The sequence below is a fragment of the Chrysochloris asiatica genome, unplaced genomic scaffold (genome assembly GCF_000296735.1).
Source record: "Chrysochloris asiatica unplaced genomic scaffold, ChrAsi1.0 scaffold00006, whole genome shotgun sequence".
NCBI lineage: Eukaryota > Metazoa > Chordata > Mammalia > Afrosoricida > Chrysochloridae > Chrysochloris > Chrysochloris asiatica.
Window position 1 is genome coordinate 29,469,393 of NW_006408524.1, and position 18,909 is coordinate 29,488,301.

Below are 18,909 nucleotides of genomic sequence, written 5' to 3' on the forward strand. Positions count from 1 at the left end.
TTTATCTTCTCGAGCTGATCTTTGAAATTTTCTGTTCAGTTCTTGGACCTCCTCATTTCTTCCATTTGCTTTAGGATCTCTATGCTAGAGAGCAAGTTTCAGTATCTCTTCTGACATCCATTTTGACCTTTTCCTTCTTTCTTGTCTTCTCAATGACTTTTTGCTTTCTTCATGTATGATGTTCTTGAAGTCATCCCACAACTCTTCTGGGTTTTGGTCTTTAGTGTTTACTGTATCAAATCTGTTCTTCAGATGATCTCTAAATTCACATAGGATATATTCAAGGTCATATTTTGGCTCTCCTGGACTTGTTTTCATTTTCTTCAGCTTCAGTTTGTATTTGCATATAAGTAATTGATGGTCTGTTCCAGTCTGCCCCTGGCCTTGCTTTGACTGATGATACGGAGCTTTTCCATTGTCTCGTTCTGCAGATGTAGTCAATTTGATTTCTATGTATTCCAACTGGCGGGGTCCATGTGTATCGTCATCTTTTATGCTGTCTGAAGAAGGTATTTGAAATGAACAAATCATTGATTTTGCAGAATTCTATCGTGCATTCTCCAGCATCATTTCTATCACCAAGGCCGTATTTTCCAACTACTGATCCTTCCTCTTTGCTCCTAACTTTTGCATTCCAATCACCAGTAATGATCAATACATCTTGATTGCATGTTTGATCAATTTCAGATTGAAGAACTTGTTGGTAGAATTCTTCTATTTCATCCTCACTGGCTTTAGTGGTTGATGTGTAAATTTGATTAATAGTGGTATTAACTGGGCTTCCCTGTTGTTATTGTTGTTAGGTGCTGTCGAGTCAGTTCCGACCCATAGAGACCCTGAATAGGGTTTCCAAAGAGCAGCTGGTGAGCTTGAACCACTGACCTAGCAGTTCAAATGGCTTTGCAGTCTGACGCATTAACTCACAGTGCCACACCAGGTATCCCCTGTAGGTGCATGGCTATTATCCTATCACAGATAGCATTGTACCTCATGACTGATTTGGATATGTTCTTTCTGACAATGAATGCAACACCATTCCTCTTCAATTTGTCACTGCCAGCGTAGTAAACCATGTGGTCATCAGATTCAAAATGGCCATTCCTGGTGCATTTCAGATCACTAATGCCTAAGATAGCAATGTTTATGTGTTCCATTTCATTTTTCACAACTTCCAATTTTACCAGATTCATACTTTGTACATTCCATGTTCCAATTTTCAATGGATACTTACAGCTGTTTCTCTTCATTTTGAGTTGTGACCCATCTGCAAATGAAGGTCCTGCGGGCTTTTCTCCCACGGGCTTTACTCCATTCACGTTATCACGGTCAACTCTACTTTGAGGAGGCAGCTTTTCCCGTTGTATTTTGAGTGCCTTCCAACCTGGGGGGCTCATTTTCCGGCACTATATCTGACAGTGTTTCTCTGCTATTAAGGTTTTCAGTGACTAAATATTCGGAAGCAGTTCGTCATTCCTTCTTCCTAGTCTGTCTTTGTCTGGAAGCTCATCTGAAACCTGTCCACCATGGGTAACCCTGCTGGTATTTAAAATACTGATGGCATAGCTTCCAGCAACTCACAAGCCACCACAGTACGACAAACTGACAGACGATAGGGACCCTGTAGAAGGTTTCCAAGGAACAGCTGGTGGATTTTAACTGCCGACCGTATGGTTAGCAGTCCAGTGCTTATCCTACAATGCCACACCAGGACTCCATATTTTCCTTTTGCTGTCTGCTGTCAATTTTTTTGTTCCCGATATTGATAATTTGTGTCTTTTTTTTCCCCCACTCAGTCTTAAGATTGCCTTTTTTTTTTAACCTGTTAGAGAACAAACTCTTTTCTGCTTTCAGTTTCATTGATAACCTCTTACCATTCCCTTCCATCTACTTGCTTTTAACTTTTTTTTCCCCCAGATTGTTGAGGTGGGCGCTTAGGTTATGGGTTTGAGATGTTCCTCTTTCCTAATATATACATTTAGTGCTCTACATTTCTTTCTCCACACTCCTTCAGCTACGTCCCACAATTTTTGATAGTTGTTACGGTCATTTTCACTCAGTTCAACATATTTTTCATTTCCCCTGAGACTTCTTCTGTGACACATAGACTATTTAGCAGTATGCTGTTTAGTCTTCATGCATTTGGAGACTTTCCTTCTTCTCTGTTATTTCTAGTTTGATTCATTTGTGGTTGAAGAACATACTCTGTATGATTTCAATTCTTTTTTAAATGTGTGGAGGTTTTTTTGTATCACCCAGTATATATGTCTTGGTGAATATTTCATGGGATCTTGAAAAACATGTATATTCTATTATTGGGTAAAGACCTCTGTATATGTAAATTTGATCCTGTTGTTTATGTTCTTCAGCTCTCCTAAATCCTTGCTGGTTTCTGTCTAGTTCTATCTGCTGCTGAAAGGTAGGTGTTAAAGTCCACAACTATAATTGTGAATTTGTCTTTATTCTTCCAATTCTATCAGGTTTTGCTTCACATATTTTGCAGCCCTGTTGACTGGTAAATACACATTTAGGAATGTGATTTATTCTGGGTGGAATGACTCTTTTATGATTACAGAATATCTTTCTCTGGTAATTTTCTTTGCTCTGAAATTTACTTCATCTAATGTTAATGAAACCAGTCCTGCCTTTCTTTAGTTAAATGTTTGGATGATCTATCTTTTCCCATTCTTTAATTTTCAGCCAGCCTATATCATCATATTCAATGTGAATTTCTTGTCCACAGCCATAATTGGGTCATGTTTTTTAATTACAATCACTAATTTCTTTTAATTAATATACTTAGATCATTTTCATTTATAGTACTTTTAACATTACTTTTACTTTTTTACAGTTTAACATATGCCATTTGCATTTTGTTTTCTATTTGTCCTTTTATTTAACTTAATCACAGTCTGCTGGTGTCATCATTTTATCAATCTGAATGAACTATAGAAACCTTATTTCCCTTTGCTATCCTTTACCTGATGTCACTAAACATTTCCTCTACATACACTTAGACCCATACCAGACAGTGCTATAACTTTGGCTTCAACCATAGAAATTTAGGAAATTATAGAGGAAAACAAACAAACAAACTAGTGACTATACCCTTATTTTCATTCACCATGTTTCCATTCCTTCCTGATGTTCCAAGATTCTTTCCTAGTTAATTTTCTGCTTAGAGAATTACCTTAAGCCATGTGTTAGAGTAGGTATGCTGTTGATAAAGTTCTGGTGTGATGCTGTAGGGTAAGCACTAGACTGCTATCTAAAAGGTCGGAGATTTAAACCCACCAGCCACTCCTCAGAAGCCCCATTCAATGTAGCTATGAGTTGGAACCTACTCAATGGCACTTAATAACAATACTGGTGACAACCTCTTCTTGTTTTCTTTAATCTGAGAATAAAATACCTTGATTTATTCTCATTCCTGAAGGATTTTTTCACTGGGTATATAATTCTGGGTTGGCAGGTATTTTCTTTCAGCACTTGAAAAATACTGTGCCACTTCCTTGCAATCTCCATGGTTTCTGATGAGAAATCTGCTATCCCTTCAATGGTTTTTCTCCTGTAAGTAAGGTATCAGTGTTCTTTGGCTGCTTTAATCTTTAGTTGTCAGAAGTTTCGTTATGATATACTTTGGCATTAATTTCTTTGAATTCATTCTGATTAGGAGTCCTGGTGTGGTGCTGTAGGATAAGCACTAGACTGCTAACTGCAAGGTTAGCAATTCAAGCCCACCAGCTGTTCCTCCAAAATCAATACAGGATTGCTAGAAGTCAGAACCTACTTGACAGCACTTACAATAGGATTCACCTGACTGCTTGAATCTGAGGTCTAGGCCTCTTGCTAAATTTACATTTACAAGCAGTATTTCTAGTACTTTTCCAGCTCTGCCATCACTGTCTCCTTCCAAAACGGCATAAATGTAGAGCTTCTGTTACATTCCCACAGGTCTCTGAGGCCGTTTTTCAATTTAGTCTCTTTTCTCTCAGTTATCAGGATTGAGTAATTACTGCTCTATCTTCCAGTTCATTATTCTTTTTTCCTCTCTTGATCTCATTGAGTTTCTAATTTCAATTATTGTATGATTTTAGTTTAAACAATTCCATTTGGTTCTTCTTTATGTATGATAGAGCTTCAAAAGGTTAGTGGCAAAATAGAAGATGATGAAACTGTTGCATGAACTTTTTGAAGCCCCTCATATTCTATTTCTTCTACAGATTTTGTACAGATTTTGTATTTCTTTGCTTAAGTTTTGTTTTTCCATTTATTTCAAGTGTGTTTGAAATTGGTCATTGAAGCAATATTATTCTGGTTGCTTTAAAATCTTGTCAGATAATTTAAACATCTTTTTTTTTTTCATTCAGTTTGTGACCTTCCTGATTCTTGGCATGATAAGTGATTTGTGTTTGAAACCTGAATATTTTTATTCTATTTTGAGATTCTGGATCTTATTTAAGTCTCCTGTTTTAAATAAGATGCTTTTCTCTGAAACATTCTGGCACGGGAAGGGAGTTACTATTGTGGCGGTAAAAGCCCAAATTCTCCACTCTGTGGACACCCAGAGAGAGAGAGAGGCTCCTCCTTACTGTTAGAGGGGAGAGTTTCAGGTCCATGTGGTTGGTCTTCACCAGAGGTGGCAACCTCCGAGCAATGGTAAAAGTCCTTAATCTCCAATAGGCCTCTTCTGACATCACCTCTGAAGGGTGGGATGAGAGTGTCTCATTACTACAATGTGGATGTGTAAGGCATAGTTCACCAGGTGATTTTCATTGCTACAGTAGGGGAGGACTTGTCCTCATTACTGGATGGTAGGGATGGAAGTCCAGGCTCCTACTTGGCTTTCTCTAACACCACTCTGGCAGGGATGCTGGCTGCCTTTGGCCTCTGATTATGTAAGGGGTAGTGTGGCTTCTGTGGTGTTTTGGCTGGAGTAGAACAATTACTGCCTAAAGTTTTCTGTCTTACTAGGCTGTAACTTTCTTGGCTAGAGAAAGCAAGTTTCTGTTGGAACTTTTTTGTCTGCACCCACTGACATTTCTGAGTTGTTGCCTTGTTTTTAAGTCACAAATCTGGGATGTTGTTGTTGTTGTTAAGTGCCCTCGAATCAGTTCCAACTCATAGCAACCCTGTATAGGGTTTCCAAGGAGTGGCTGAGCCACCAACCTTGCAATTTAAACCAACCTTAGCATTAACCCACAGCACCACACCAGGACTGGGATACATGAAGCAAAAAAAAAACCAACAACAACCAGAAAATATGCCCCTCCCCGGCAAGATCCCTAGTCATCTGCCTTCTTCTCTCCACCTTCCAGAGTTTTCTTGTTTGCTTTATATAAAATGCCCAGGGCATTCAGTTGAACTTAAGATAGGAGGAACAGAGGAAAGATGGGTAGAATGGGAATAGGGAAAAGATGAGTCTCTTATCTTCCCTGAAGTAGAAGCCCCTGGTTTAGGGCATTTTTTAAACTGGTTTTCTTCCACTATAAAAGATATTTTATGAAAATGTTTATGGTATTGTTTTCATTATTTATTTAGCAGTTTACATATTTTTTAAATGATTAAAATGCATTTTAACCTCAGTTGTCTTCCTAAAGGTAATTTTGGGGACATTAGAGTAGAAGAGCAAGTATTTTCTGGCAGTGGTGTTGGGTGCCCTTGGTTTCTGATTGTGTGGGTGGTGGTGTGGTTACAAGTTTTTATTAAACATTTAAATAATAATACACAAATTGTTTCTGCAACTTTCCTAAAACACTTCTGGAGTCTATTTTGATTGATTTAGGTACTGACTAGCTGTATAGTAGGTAACCAACCAGGTGCCATTAAGTCAATTCTGACTCCTGGTGACGCTAGATGAGGAGGCATCAGCAATTTTGTGGCAAACTCTATTCTCTTTTAAGTCCATTTTCCTATAAACTTTATGAAGCTTCCTTGTATATGTCAAGAATAGATCTGTGTTCCACATAGGTTTTTTAATGGCTGATTTTTTGGAAACAGATCACCAAAAATGTTTCCAAACAATAAAAGTGACAAATGAACAAACAGTTTTTGAATAAAACCAGAAAATATTGAAAAATAAGCTAAATAAATGCCTATCTGTATAATGGGCAATATTTCAATGAGTGTTAAAAATTGTGAGACAGATGTGTATGTAATAATATGGGAAACTATTCACAACGACTTAGTGAAAAGAAGCTAGTTGCAAACCAGTATGTATAGTACAATCCTACTTTTGTTCAAAATAAAATATTTTGGATTAAGTATACATACTATGTATCTGCAAAATACAGTTTAAAAATGGCAAGGTATGGCGTAGGTATCAGACCTCTAACTTAGACAGGAAAGGTCAAGATCAGCAACCCTAAGCTGATTCCTATGAGGCAGTGGGAGAGGTCAGGTATGCCTATACCCTCCAACTTTTTCACCAATTCTGATACCAACCATCCCTCCCTTGGCACACTCTACTTCTCTGCTGGGTTCAATAATTCACTGCAAGGGTCACACAGAACTGACAAACACTACTCATGATTATTAGGTAACAAATAGGCTGCAATCTAAGACCAGAAACCACTCAGGATATAGTTCTTCAATCAGCCTCTTCTCAGAAGTATGCACAGGTATGCTTCTCTCTAGTCCTCAGTCTCTCAGCCCTGAACTACAGCTCCTTGGCCTCTGCCCTGCTTGGGCTAGTTTTACCAGATCTTTTAGTTCTGCCAACCGTGTAGTTCTAACCAACCTTGCATTCCAGTGTTTATCTTATAGCACTACACCAGGACTCCACTATCTTAAGTAGCCATTAAAAAAAAAATTTAATGACCCAATATACAAAATTGTTGAGGTTCTCTATGATTTTTCTCATCTGTGTTGTATATTTCTGCAATATTTGAATACTTAAATAATCATTTTTATAATCAGAAAGATGTAAAAACCCAACCCAATCAACTGCATCAGTTCTTCTACGGACTTCCTTATTCACTGTCCAACTTTCACATGCATATGAGGTTACTGAAAATATGATCACGTTTGCATGGGCTAAATGGAATGGAGGTAAATAGTGATGTATGTTCAACCTTGGAATAACGGCTCTGTGATACGGGCATCAAGGCATCGTCTGAAAAGGGGAAATAATGTTAAGATGCTTGACTGACTTATGAAAATTGGTTTCCCTTGCTACTATTGTAAAACAGACACTTGAATGGGATAGAAAGGAATATCAGAAGACATAATTAAAGAAAGCTTCTAAACCTGTCTTCAGCCTATAACTGATTGGAATACCTAAAAGGGGTTCTACAACTTGCACAGTGAAATAGGCTTCTTGTGGAGACTTTGCAGTGTATAGGACCTTAGGTGGAATTCTGAGCCCCATCCAGAACCTTCTGAGGGGGGACATTCCCACTATAAGGACAAGCAGCCCAGCCTGAAATAGTGAGAGCAATACAAGATACATCTTCAAAGAAAGATCAGCAGGAAAAATCCAAAACAAAAATGGCAGTATGATTGGCTGCTACAAGAACAAGCAAGTTGTTCACCAGAAAGCCATCAAGGCAAGCAATCAAAGTTCCTTCAGGACAAATTCCCTCTAAGACTGAAAGTCAGAGGGAACACATGAGCAGGCATGTAAGCTTGCTGGAGACCATGTAGGTCTACTGGTGAGTGGAAGAGGGAAAAGGTAGCAATGAAGAAATGAGCTGAGTTCAACCACATTTCATAGACTTCTGTTGAACTGGAGATGAGAGAGAGAAGAGGAAGGACTGGTTGGCCCAAAGTATGCTAAGACCTGGGGACACCTGAACCCATTGGCAAGGACATAGCCACAGAGGGCTAGAGCTGAGAGTGAAGCATCCAGCTGATATGAAGTAAGGTGAGACACGCAAAGTGCCCAAACTTGCAGATGGTACCCATTTGACAGAGCCTTAATGGCTTCATGATCAGAACGTGACTAGAGGAAGATATTTTTTTTTTTAATGTTTTTTATAAAGAAAGCGTGTATGAATTGCTACAGTTTGATGAACTTGACCTATACTTATGGATGTAGTAGCTCAAAATTCCAACTGAGAGGGAAGGAATCTTCACAAGTATCAACCCTATCCCCTCTGTATACAGGGTAGATAGGAACGGGCAACTTAGACACTAAAATGAGAGGCTACCTAAAATGAGGGGACGAAAAAGGCACAAAGTGACTGGCTTACAAGTTTTCAGGAGGGAGTTTAGTTTAAGAGTGTATGGGGGAAGGTAGAGTACCCACTGAATCGTTTCATCTTGTCGAGATGAGGATAAGATTCTTATAATTCATTAGTGAGAAATTGTTATCATGACTAATTGTGACTGTCACAACTGTAAATATAGAAGTTTCATAACAAAAATGGGGGAGTAGTTAATCTCACAGAAACAGAGGACCCTAGGACCATCAAAAAAGAGCACACGCAGAGGGCAGGACCCTATCCAGAAAAGCAGCGATACCAGAGATGGAGGCAGAGATGAGGATGTGGAGAGAGGGAGCAGATGAGGACTCTGGACTCCTGGGAAGAGAGGGACTAGGTGCTGGTGGCCAGGAGGCAGGCTTGCAGAATGTTCCCTTTGGTTGTTTAAATTATTATATATTCCTGAGTGTTTCTATGTACATCCCCGCTACCCCCCTCCAAAAAAAGAAAGAATGGAAGCAAATACCGTTGAATGATGATGCACAGAGGAAATTGTAATCATTGCACTGAAACGATGATGTAAAGCCAATGTTCTCCCATGTAAACTATCACTCATTTCACAACAAAAACTTTTAAAAAAATGAAAGAAAATACCAGGGCTTGGGTCAAGGTGACATCTTTGCTCTTCAACACTTTAAAGAGGTATTATGCAGATTTGCCTAATTGCAATACGTCGTTTGGTTCCTTGACAGCTGCTTCCATGAGTGTTGATGGTAGATCCAAGCAAAATGAAGTCTTTGGCAACGTCAATCTATTCTCCATTGATAAGAATGTTGTTTTAGGAGTTTTATTTTCTTTAAATTGAGGTGCAATCCATACTGAAGGTTGTGGTCTTCATCAGTAACTATTTTAAGTCCTCTTCACTCTCAGCAAACAGGTTATATCATCTGCATATCACAGGTTGTTAATGAGTCTTCCTCCAATCCTGATGCCATGTTTTTCTTCATATAACCCAGCTTCTCAGATTATTTGCTCAGCATACAAGGTGAATAAGTACGGTGAAAGAAAGGTTGCACACCTTTCCTAATTTTAAACTATTTGGTTTACAAACAGTTGTACAAACAACTGCCTCTTGGTCTGTGTACAGGTTCTTTATGAGTACAGTGTTCCAGAATACTCATACTTTGCAATGTTGTCCAAAACTTGTCATGATACACACAATCAAATGCCTTTGTGTAGTCAATAAAGCACAGGTAAACATCTTTCTGGTACTCTCTGCTTTCAGCCAAAATCCATCTGATGTCAGCAATGATATCCCTCATTCCATGTCCTCTTCTGAATCTGGCTTAAACCTCTGGAAGTTCTCTGTCAATGTATGGTTGCAGTCGTTTCTGTATTACTTTTAGTAAACTTTGCTTGCATGGGATATCAATGATACTGTTCGATGACTTCCACGTTCCATTGGGTCACCTCTTTTTGGAATGGACACATATAACGATCTCTTCCAATCAGCTGGCCAGGTAGTTTTCTTCCAAATTTCTTAGCATGGATCAGTGAGTGCCTTCAGTGCCACCTCACTTTGTTGAAAGATTTCAATTTGTATACCATCAATTCCTGGTGCCTTGGTTCTTTGTCAGTGCTTTCAATATGCTTTGGACTTCTTCCTTGAGGATCATTGGCTCTTGATTATATGCTACCTCCTGAAATGGTAGGAATTGACTATTTCTTTTTAGTACAGTGACTCTATGTATTCCTTCCATCTTCTTTTGATGCTTTCTGCATCATTCAATAATTTGCCCAGAGAATCCTTCAATACTGCAAGTGGAGACTTGAATGTTTTCTTCAGTTCTCTCAGCTTGAGAAATGCTAAGCACATTCTTCCCCTTTGATTTTCTATAACTCCAGGTCCTTGCACATTTCATTATAGCATTTGATTTTGTATTCTTGAGCTGACCTTTGAAATTTTCTATCAGCTCTTGTACTTCCTCATTTCTTCCACCTGCTTTAGCATCATAATGCTGGAAAGTAAGTTTAAGAGTCTTTTCTGACATCCACTTTGATCTTTTCCTTCTTTCTTGTCTTCTTAATGACTTTTGCTTTCTTCCTATATGATGTTTTTGATGTCACCCCACAACTCTCTGGTTTTCAATCTTTTGTGTCTAATGCATCAAATCTATTCTTGAGATGATCTCTAAATTCAGGTTGGATATATTCAAGGTTATATTTTGGCTCTCATGTACATGTTTTCATTTTCTTCGGCTTTAGTTTGAATTTGCATATGAGCAATTGATGGTCTGTTCCACAATCTGCCCGTGGCCTTGTTTTGGCTGATGATATGGAGCTTTTTTCCCACTGTCTCTTTCCACAGTTGTAGTCAATTGGATTTCTGTGTATTCCATCTGGTGACGTCCATGCGTATAGTCATCTTTTATACTGTTTTAAAAAGGTATTTGAAATGAACAAAAAATTGGTCTTTCAGAATTCTATCAAGCGATCTCCAGCATCATTTCTATCACCAAGGCTATATTTTCAAACTACTGATCCTTCCTCTTTTTTTCCAACCTTTGCAATCCAATCGCCAGTAATTATCAATACATATTGCACTCCACTATATATACACACACGTACATGGAATCCTAAGTTTGGCGCTGCAGTGTAATGCGCTAGACTACAAGGTCAGTTTGAACTGCAAGCTTGATGGTTCAAACTCACCAGCTGCTACTCAGACACTCTATACAGCGTTGCTATGGGTCAGAACCAGCTCAATGGCACTTAACAATACATATACATATATTTTTACGTGTCTGTGTGTATAGATAGATAGATAGATAGATAGATAGATAGATAGATAGATTTGCTTGTTGCTAAGTGCCATTGAGTCGGGATCCGACTCATAGTGACCCTGTACAGAGTTCCCAAGGAGCAGCTGGTGAGTTGGAACTGCCCGCTTTAACGGCCACACCCGATGTTGTAGTTTACTGCATTAACCAGCAACGCCACACCAGAAATCCATATATTTCATATATAAAATAAAAAGGACAACAGTATAGATGAGAAAGTTTAAGAGGCATTAAGTCTAAATAAGAGTCCTAGTGTGGCACTGTAGGATAAACACAAGATTGCTAACCTCAGGGTCAGCAGTTCAACTGCAACTTGGAAACTATAAGTTGGAGCTGACTTGACAACACTTACCGAGAAGTGTAAATCATGGGCAGGTAAAACTAAAGCAGAAATAGCAAAAATATGTTGGCACATTGTGAACAATAGAATCAAGGTCACTGAACAGTGTGTGAACAGTAGATAGAGTTGATGGGCAGCATGTTTTGAGGAGTGTATCTTCACCAAAAATAAAATTTAAAAAGGAACACTCTGGAAAAATGACCATTGATAATCTCAGAGATTTCAATATGAAAGATAGAATGAAAAACTTTGTAAAGGGTTGGAAATAAAACTGAGGAGTTCTTTAAAGAATTAAAACAAAAATATGGACTGTTTTTTTTATTTAAAGGAGATAAAATTAGAAGACTAGTTCAGTGGCCCAAATGCCAAAATATCAGAATTTCACGAGAGAATTTAAGAAATGGGGAGGAAGTAATCAAACAAATAACTTAAGAAAATCTCCCCGAATGAAGGACACTAAGCTTGCAGATGTAAAGGGCCCACTGCAGTCCTACCATAATGCATGAAAGAGATGTACACTCAGGTGGCACACCATCAAACATTTCAGAACACAGTGCAGCAGAGGTCTTACAAGCTATGGGAAAATAAGTCACATAGGAAAGGACCAAGACTGTCAACAGCATTAGATTCTCCAAAAAAATGCTAGAAGCAAGAAAAATTAGAACAAAGCCTTTAAAATCTGAGGAAAAGTTATTTCCAACCCAAAATTAGTTCCAACCTAAACTTTTAATTACGCATGAGGATCAGGTGAAAAAAAGACCTTTCCAGATAAGCAAGGATTCAAAACACTGACTTCCTGAACTCTTTCTCAGGAGCATAGTAGGTGGTTTGACCTCTACAAAGAAGGTGTAACTAAGAGAAAGCCACAGGGTCCTAGGAAACAGGAGCTTCATCACAAAAAAAGGTGCAAAGGGAAGCAGCAGGACAATAGTGGAATGAGACTCTACAACAGTTGATTGCTGCAAGACTAAAGAGCAAACAGTCCAGACAAAAGAAGGTCAGAAGGCTCTAGGAAAGATTTCTTCACGATAAAGGAAGTGATGAAATACCCTTGTGGGGCTAAGAGTTACTTTACCTCAAGCAGTTTGGCTTTTGTCCCTGTTCTCTGTGAAATAAACCTTGGAGCAACTGGGCTGCAGTGGCCAGTTACTGAGGTAATTAATACAAACCTGAGGGTTTAATAACTAGGGGCCAAGGTAAGCACCTGGTAACCAATATTAAATGCATGGGCTAGCGGATAAAAGAGTACCAGAGTAGTGCTGGGGGGTAATGCACTGGACTGCAAGGTTGGTTTGAACAGCAAGGTTGGCACTCCAAATTCACCAGCATCTCCTTGGAAACTCCATATAGAATCGCTATGAGTTGGAACCAACTTGAAGGCACTTAACAACAATAACAAGCTGATAAAAGCCTGAAACACTAAAGCTTGCTGAAGCTTCCTGAGGGAGAGAATCTTGGAAGGAAAGGTTTCCCAAGTACTCTCTTCAAGGACCTTTTCAAGCCTGCCCAAGCATCTCTTCATATTGCTCCTGAGTCACTCCTGAAGTGCATCCGTATTTCCTGCATGTTTGTAAACTATACGCCTGTGCTGTATCCTTTTACTCTGATCAACCACATAGCAAAGCAAAATCTGTGAGTCCCGTGTGACATTACTGTGAACATCTAAACTCTGCAAAGAGAGAGGGAGTGCTGAGGGAAAGAAGAGGCTGGAACCAAGGACAATGGAGACCTTGGTGAGAGTTGACCCCCACCTCCTAGTTAGTTACTCACTACATTGCTTGCTCACTATATGCGTCTGAATACACTAGAATAGTCAAACAACTGTGGGAGAACTGAAGTACAACACTAAGAAAAGAAACAAAAACAGACACTTACTCATTTTATGGGGAAAAAGAAAATCGTACAGAAAGGAAAAGTAATTCAAATGTACTACATGGCTCAGCAATGAATACTATTAGTGAAGTCATAATAATGCACACACCGTAAAGACTATTTTAACAAAAATTCTGATGAGAACGTTATGTGGGTAAAGGTGGCCTGTGGGTGGGCAAATGTATTTTGGGGTATGAAAGCTGCGCTCACCTTGTATTAACAGATAGCTCCTAAAATTGAAAAAAATTCAAGAAATAGCTCATATAGGATGTCTTCTGAGGTATGCAGGAAATCAATAAATCAGCTATTTAACATGGACAACTGTGAGGAATAATAGGAAATTTGAGGAATACTGAGACTAGGAATAACTGTACTTTTTTTCCTTAAAAGCTCCATAACAACATTTTGATGCTTTAAATACATGCATATGTAACTCAGAATAAAAAAACCCGAAACACTGAAATAGGAAAATGCCCACAAGCTCACATACACACAGTATTCCAAACAGAAAAGCATGTTCTTTCTCTCTCTCACTTTTTTTAAATCTTAAAGGCAAAACAAAACATGGTATGTATGAGGAATTTAAAACAGCAGGAGCCCAGGGTATGAAAGGGAGAATGAGAATAGACACTACTGGAGAGATCAGCAAATGCTGCTTTTTAGGAATTAACAGATGTTCTACAAATGGAGTCCTGGTGTGGTGCAGATAGATAAGCACTGGATCACAAGGTCGGCGGTTCAAATTCAACAGCCACTCCTCAGAAACCCTATACAGGGTCACTATAAATCAGAATCTGTTCAACTTAACAACAACAACATACAATTAAAAAGGCGCCCTGATGGCACAGTGATTAAAGTGCTCAGCTGGTAACCAAAACGGTGGTAGTTTGAGAACTCGCTAGCAACTCTATGGGAGAAAGATGCGGTAGTCAGCTTCCATAAGGATCTGGGGTCTTGTAAATCCTATGGAACAGTTCCACTCTGACCTTTAGGGTCGTTATGAGTTGGAGTCAACTCAACCACAGTGGGTTTGGTTTGGTTTTTCGATACAATGCATGGTTTATATCGAGCCAATTTGAGGAGGCTTCAAAAAGTTCGTAGAAAAAATGAAATGAAAAGATAAAAAAGTTTTTAACTTTTTATAAACTTTTTATAAGAGATACTCAAGGACTTCAAAAAGTTTGCAGAATAACTCCATTATCTTTTAATCCTATTTTTCTATGAACTTTTTGAAGTCCCTCATATATACAGAAATTTCTAAAAGTGAGATGTCACAAACCTATACTTTAAATAAGTATTATTCAAAAAAGCAGATAAAACACACCATGAAACTCAATTCTTGTTAAATCTAGGTTATGGATATCACATGTGGGTACTTATCATACTATTTGTATTTTTCAGTATGTTTAAATTTTCATAATAAAAAAAAAATCAAGAAAAAATTACTTTGTAAAGATCTATGCATTAGGTAGTGAATTCAATTCCCATGACTATCTTTAAATAGGAATACAGGTTGGGGAAGACTACACTCCTTCCACATTTATCTTACCATAGCCTGCCATGGAAGCACCGTTCTCCACATCCACTGTGTTCTTGTTTTCCTCTGCTAGGGCTTTAACATATCTCTTGCTTAAATCTAGTATTTGTTCACGTAACTTGACACTGCTTTGATGTCTTGGTTGCTGAAAAGTATAATGCAGTAACATCAATCCCCAAATGAGTCCAAATATAAGCAGCAGCAAACTCAGTTTCTGAGACATGTTTTTTCTTGCAATTGTAAAAAGCATTTCTGATGAAGTGAACAGACTTGATTGAAAAGTGGTTGCAAGATACAAGTCACCAAACAGCCAAATCTTTTGAAAAGAAAAAAATTCTTCCTCTAATATTTTGTATCCTTCATCTTAAGCAGTTGTCTCCAGCTCTTAATAAACTCTGTAAAACCAAGAAGAGAAAAAGGCAATTAGTCTTTATCTACATCAGTAATGTAACAGAAGGATAGGTTTAAGAAGAGATTCTACAAAGGTCACCTTCTTTGACAACTTTCTCTACCAGTAAGTAAGCCTTCAGGTCTTTTATCAGTTTCATTTACAAAGCTCTTCAAAAAATTTAAACTAGAAATAAATATCAATTTGTTGGAAATATCTGAAAAAATATACCATAATCAGAGAACTCTACAAATGGCATATTCTTGTTTATAACTAAAACCAGAGACATAGATCAAGATTTGCAGAAGATCTCAGTCTGTCCAAAGACATGCCATTCTAAAGTTATTCCTCTAAAAAAAGAAAGAAAGAGTAGGCACCAAAATAACGTTAGAAATGAGGAAAGGTTAAACACAAAATAAAATCAGAACACCTGCCTGAATTCCCATAATACAAATTAAATGTATCAATGTTTAAAAATGTCAGTATAAGACATTACTTAGTGAGAAGTAGATAACTCTAAGAAAAAAATAAGTTTTAATTTCGAGGTTTACACCTTATGAAAGTAAGCTAACCATAGTAAACATCTGACAACAAGTGCTAAAACAGGTCAAAACATTTTTCTACATTTCCAACATTATAATTACAAAATTTAAATGATGTAAGTATGTATTTCTACAATTCAAAAAGAGAAATGATGACAATCATGGAATCCACAAAGACCTGGAGGATAAAATGTATAAATGAATCCTCACCAAAGTGTGGAGCAAAGGTAACCCTCTGATTCCATCAATGGAACAAAAATCTACTGAGGCTACAACATACTGGCATCAAAAGGACATCTCACAAGGATTATTTCTTAACTTAAAAAAAATAATCATTAAGAACTTTTAACTACTAGATAAGGACCTCTGGTGGCACTGAGGGTCAAGCATTGGGATGCTAATTGCCAGGTCAGTGGTTCAAACTCACCAGTGACTGAGGGAGAAAAATGAAGCTGTCTGTTCCCACAAAGATTCACAGCCTTTATCCTCTGTAGAGGAGTCCTGGTATGGTGTTGTGGGTTGTTAATGCACTAGACTGCAAGGTCAGTTTCAACCACAAGGTCAGTGGTTCAAGCTCACCAGCTACTCCAAGGAAACCCTATACAGGGTCACTATGGGTTGGAACCAACTTGACAGCAGTTAATAACAACATCTCCAATTTATTCTTCCTTTTTAAACTGTTCATCATCACTGTGTGCTATCAAGTCAATTCTGACTCATCACCACCTTCATGTGAGTAGAACTGTCCCGCAGGGTTTTCTAGGCATGGCACAGTGGTTAAAGCGCTTGGATGCTAACCAAAAGGCCAGTGGTTCAAATCCACAAGCCATTCCAAAGGAGAAGGATGTGGCAGTCTGCTTCCATAAAGATTTACAGTCTTGGAACCCTATGGGGCAGTTCTACCCTGTTCTATAGGGTCAGGATGAAGTGGAATGGATATGACAGCATTGGGTTGGGCTTGGCTGACTCATCTCTCTCTGTCCTGATCTCATACCACCCACTCCCCTCTTTGTTCCCTGCACTACAGAAACACTAGCCAATTCTTTCTGACCTTAGGGGATTTTCTTTATACATCTACTACTTCCCTGTTTTGGAGTCCTCATGTGGCACTGTAGGATAAACAAGGTCAGCGGTTCAAACTCACCAGCTTCTCATTAGAAACCCTATGTTGTTGTTGTTGTTGTGTGCCGTGGAGTCGGTTCCGACTCATAGCGACCCTGTACAGGGTTTTCAAGGCTGTAAATCTTTACGGGAGCAGAATGCCTCATCTTACTCCCACGGAACAGCTGGTGGTTTCGAAATGCTGACCTTGCGGTTTGCAGCCAGATTCGTAACCACTACGCTACCACTGACTCCACAGCGCTTAACAACAACTTCCCTGTTTGAAAGTGCTTCCTGTGGCTTGTTTGTTTTCATCCTTTAGTACTTAGCTCAAATGTCACCTTTTCAAATAGTAGCATTCCCATCCTCTACCCTACCTCCATCCTCAAGATAAAATCTTGTTGTTGTTGTTGTTAAGTGCCGTCGAGACGGTTCCGACCCATAGCGACCCTGTACAGGGTTTCCGAGGGTGTAAATCTTTATGGGAGTAGAAAGCCTCATCTTTCTCCCACGGAGCGGCTGGTAGTTTCGAACCGCTGACCTTAAGGTTCACAGCCCGATTCGTAACCACTACGCTACCAGAGCTCCTAAGATAAAACTTAGTGGTGATTAAACAACACTTCATACTACTCAGTAAATATTAATCTTTATTAAACAATAACCACTAATTCTTGATAATTTGAATATTTCAAGTTAATATACAGAAGTTTCACCAGACCCAAATTTAAAAGTTCTCATTGCCCTCCATAATGCAGTCCATACCAACCATATTTATTTCCCATGAGCCCCCATCAAGCCAGTCTTCTCACTGTCTCATGTGGTTGCTGTTTAGTTGTCAGGGAGTCAATTCTGACTCATGGTCACCCAAGCCCTCTGTCTCATTACCACTTAGAGATTTCTATTGTCCAAGCATGTTTCCTTATAACCTCTCAGTCAGTTAGAGACAGTTCTCAGAGAGGTTGTAGGCTTGGAAATGTTTCTACTCAGAATTTGTGGATAACAAGAACTATTTAATTGGTATTAATCACCGAAGAATTCTTGTTGTTGTTGTTGAGTGCCACAGAGTTGGTTCTGATTCATAGTGACCCTGTATAGGGTTTTCAAGGAGTGACTGGTACGTTTGAACTGCCAACCGTATGGTTATCAGTCCAGCACTTGCTTATCCTACAGAGCCACAGCAGAATTCTACCTTGTGGTGGTTGTTGCTAAGCACTTTCGGGTGGCTTCCAACTTATAGCAACCAAGTAGGGTTTCTGAGGAGTGGCTGGTGAGTTTGAACTGCCGAGGTTAGCAGTCCAATATTATCATACAGCACAACACAGAACAACATATTGTTCACGAGAACAGTTCACCTTCCAAATATCCCAAAAGGAAACAAGGGTCTATGCTTGAAGTTACCCTAGCAGAAAGATTTCAAAACTCATTATCTTATTCTAGCCTACATTCTCATCATCTAACTCCCACAGAACATTACACCAACTGACTTTACACCTCATATCACACAATCATATGTGTAAGCCTTGTCTCCTTGATCAACTGCCAGGTCCCTTAATAACATGCCCTGCACCTCTGTCACACCCCACACCCCCACCCCAGGTGTAGGAAACAAGCAGCAGCCACTGAGTGATGCCTTATGGTTTACTTTTCAACATAACTCTGACTGACCCTTAGCTTCCAAGCAACAGCATGACCTGCTTGAAATTTTTTTTCGGAAGGGGAAGAGGATGGAAATTTGGAAGTAAAATAAAAGTGTCATCAATTATCCATTTCTGGGTTAGAAGAATCTGAGAAGAAATCTAATGTAATTGGCTCACATTTCCAATGAAAAAACCAAAGCCCAGAGATATTCATGTCTTTGACTAAAATGAGACTAGTTAGTGGTGGCAGAAACTGTACAGTTTGTGACTCACTGTCTAGGTTTTTCTCTATACCACATCACTTCCTTACCTCCAATTGGAAAGATTAGGTTTGTAAATACTGAATAAATAGTAATACTGAATGAAGCTCTGTTCGCCCTCTCATTTAAAAAAAGTAACCAAAAAATAGTAATAGAAATTTAGGGCCATGATTCTAAACTCCTGAAGATGTGGAACTTATATTATTCATAAAAGTATCATGTTGGCAAATTAAGATTTCAAATAAGTCTTA

General features: G+C 38.7%; 1 protein-coding gene across 1 annotated transcript in view; it reads right to left on the minus strand.

Moving 5' to 3' along the window:
• Positions 1-14,980, minus strand: part of CCDC126 (coiled-coil domain containing 126) — a 32,641-nt gene extending 17,661 nt beyond the window's left edge. The window contains exon 1 of the mRNA XM_006832211.1: positions 14,743-14,980. Within this exon, the coding sequence (XP_006832274.1) occupies positions 14,743-14,980 (238 nt within the window). The remainder of the gene's footprint in view (positions 1-14,742) is intronic.
• Between the last annotated feature and the right edge of the window lie 3,929 nt (positions 14,981-18,909).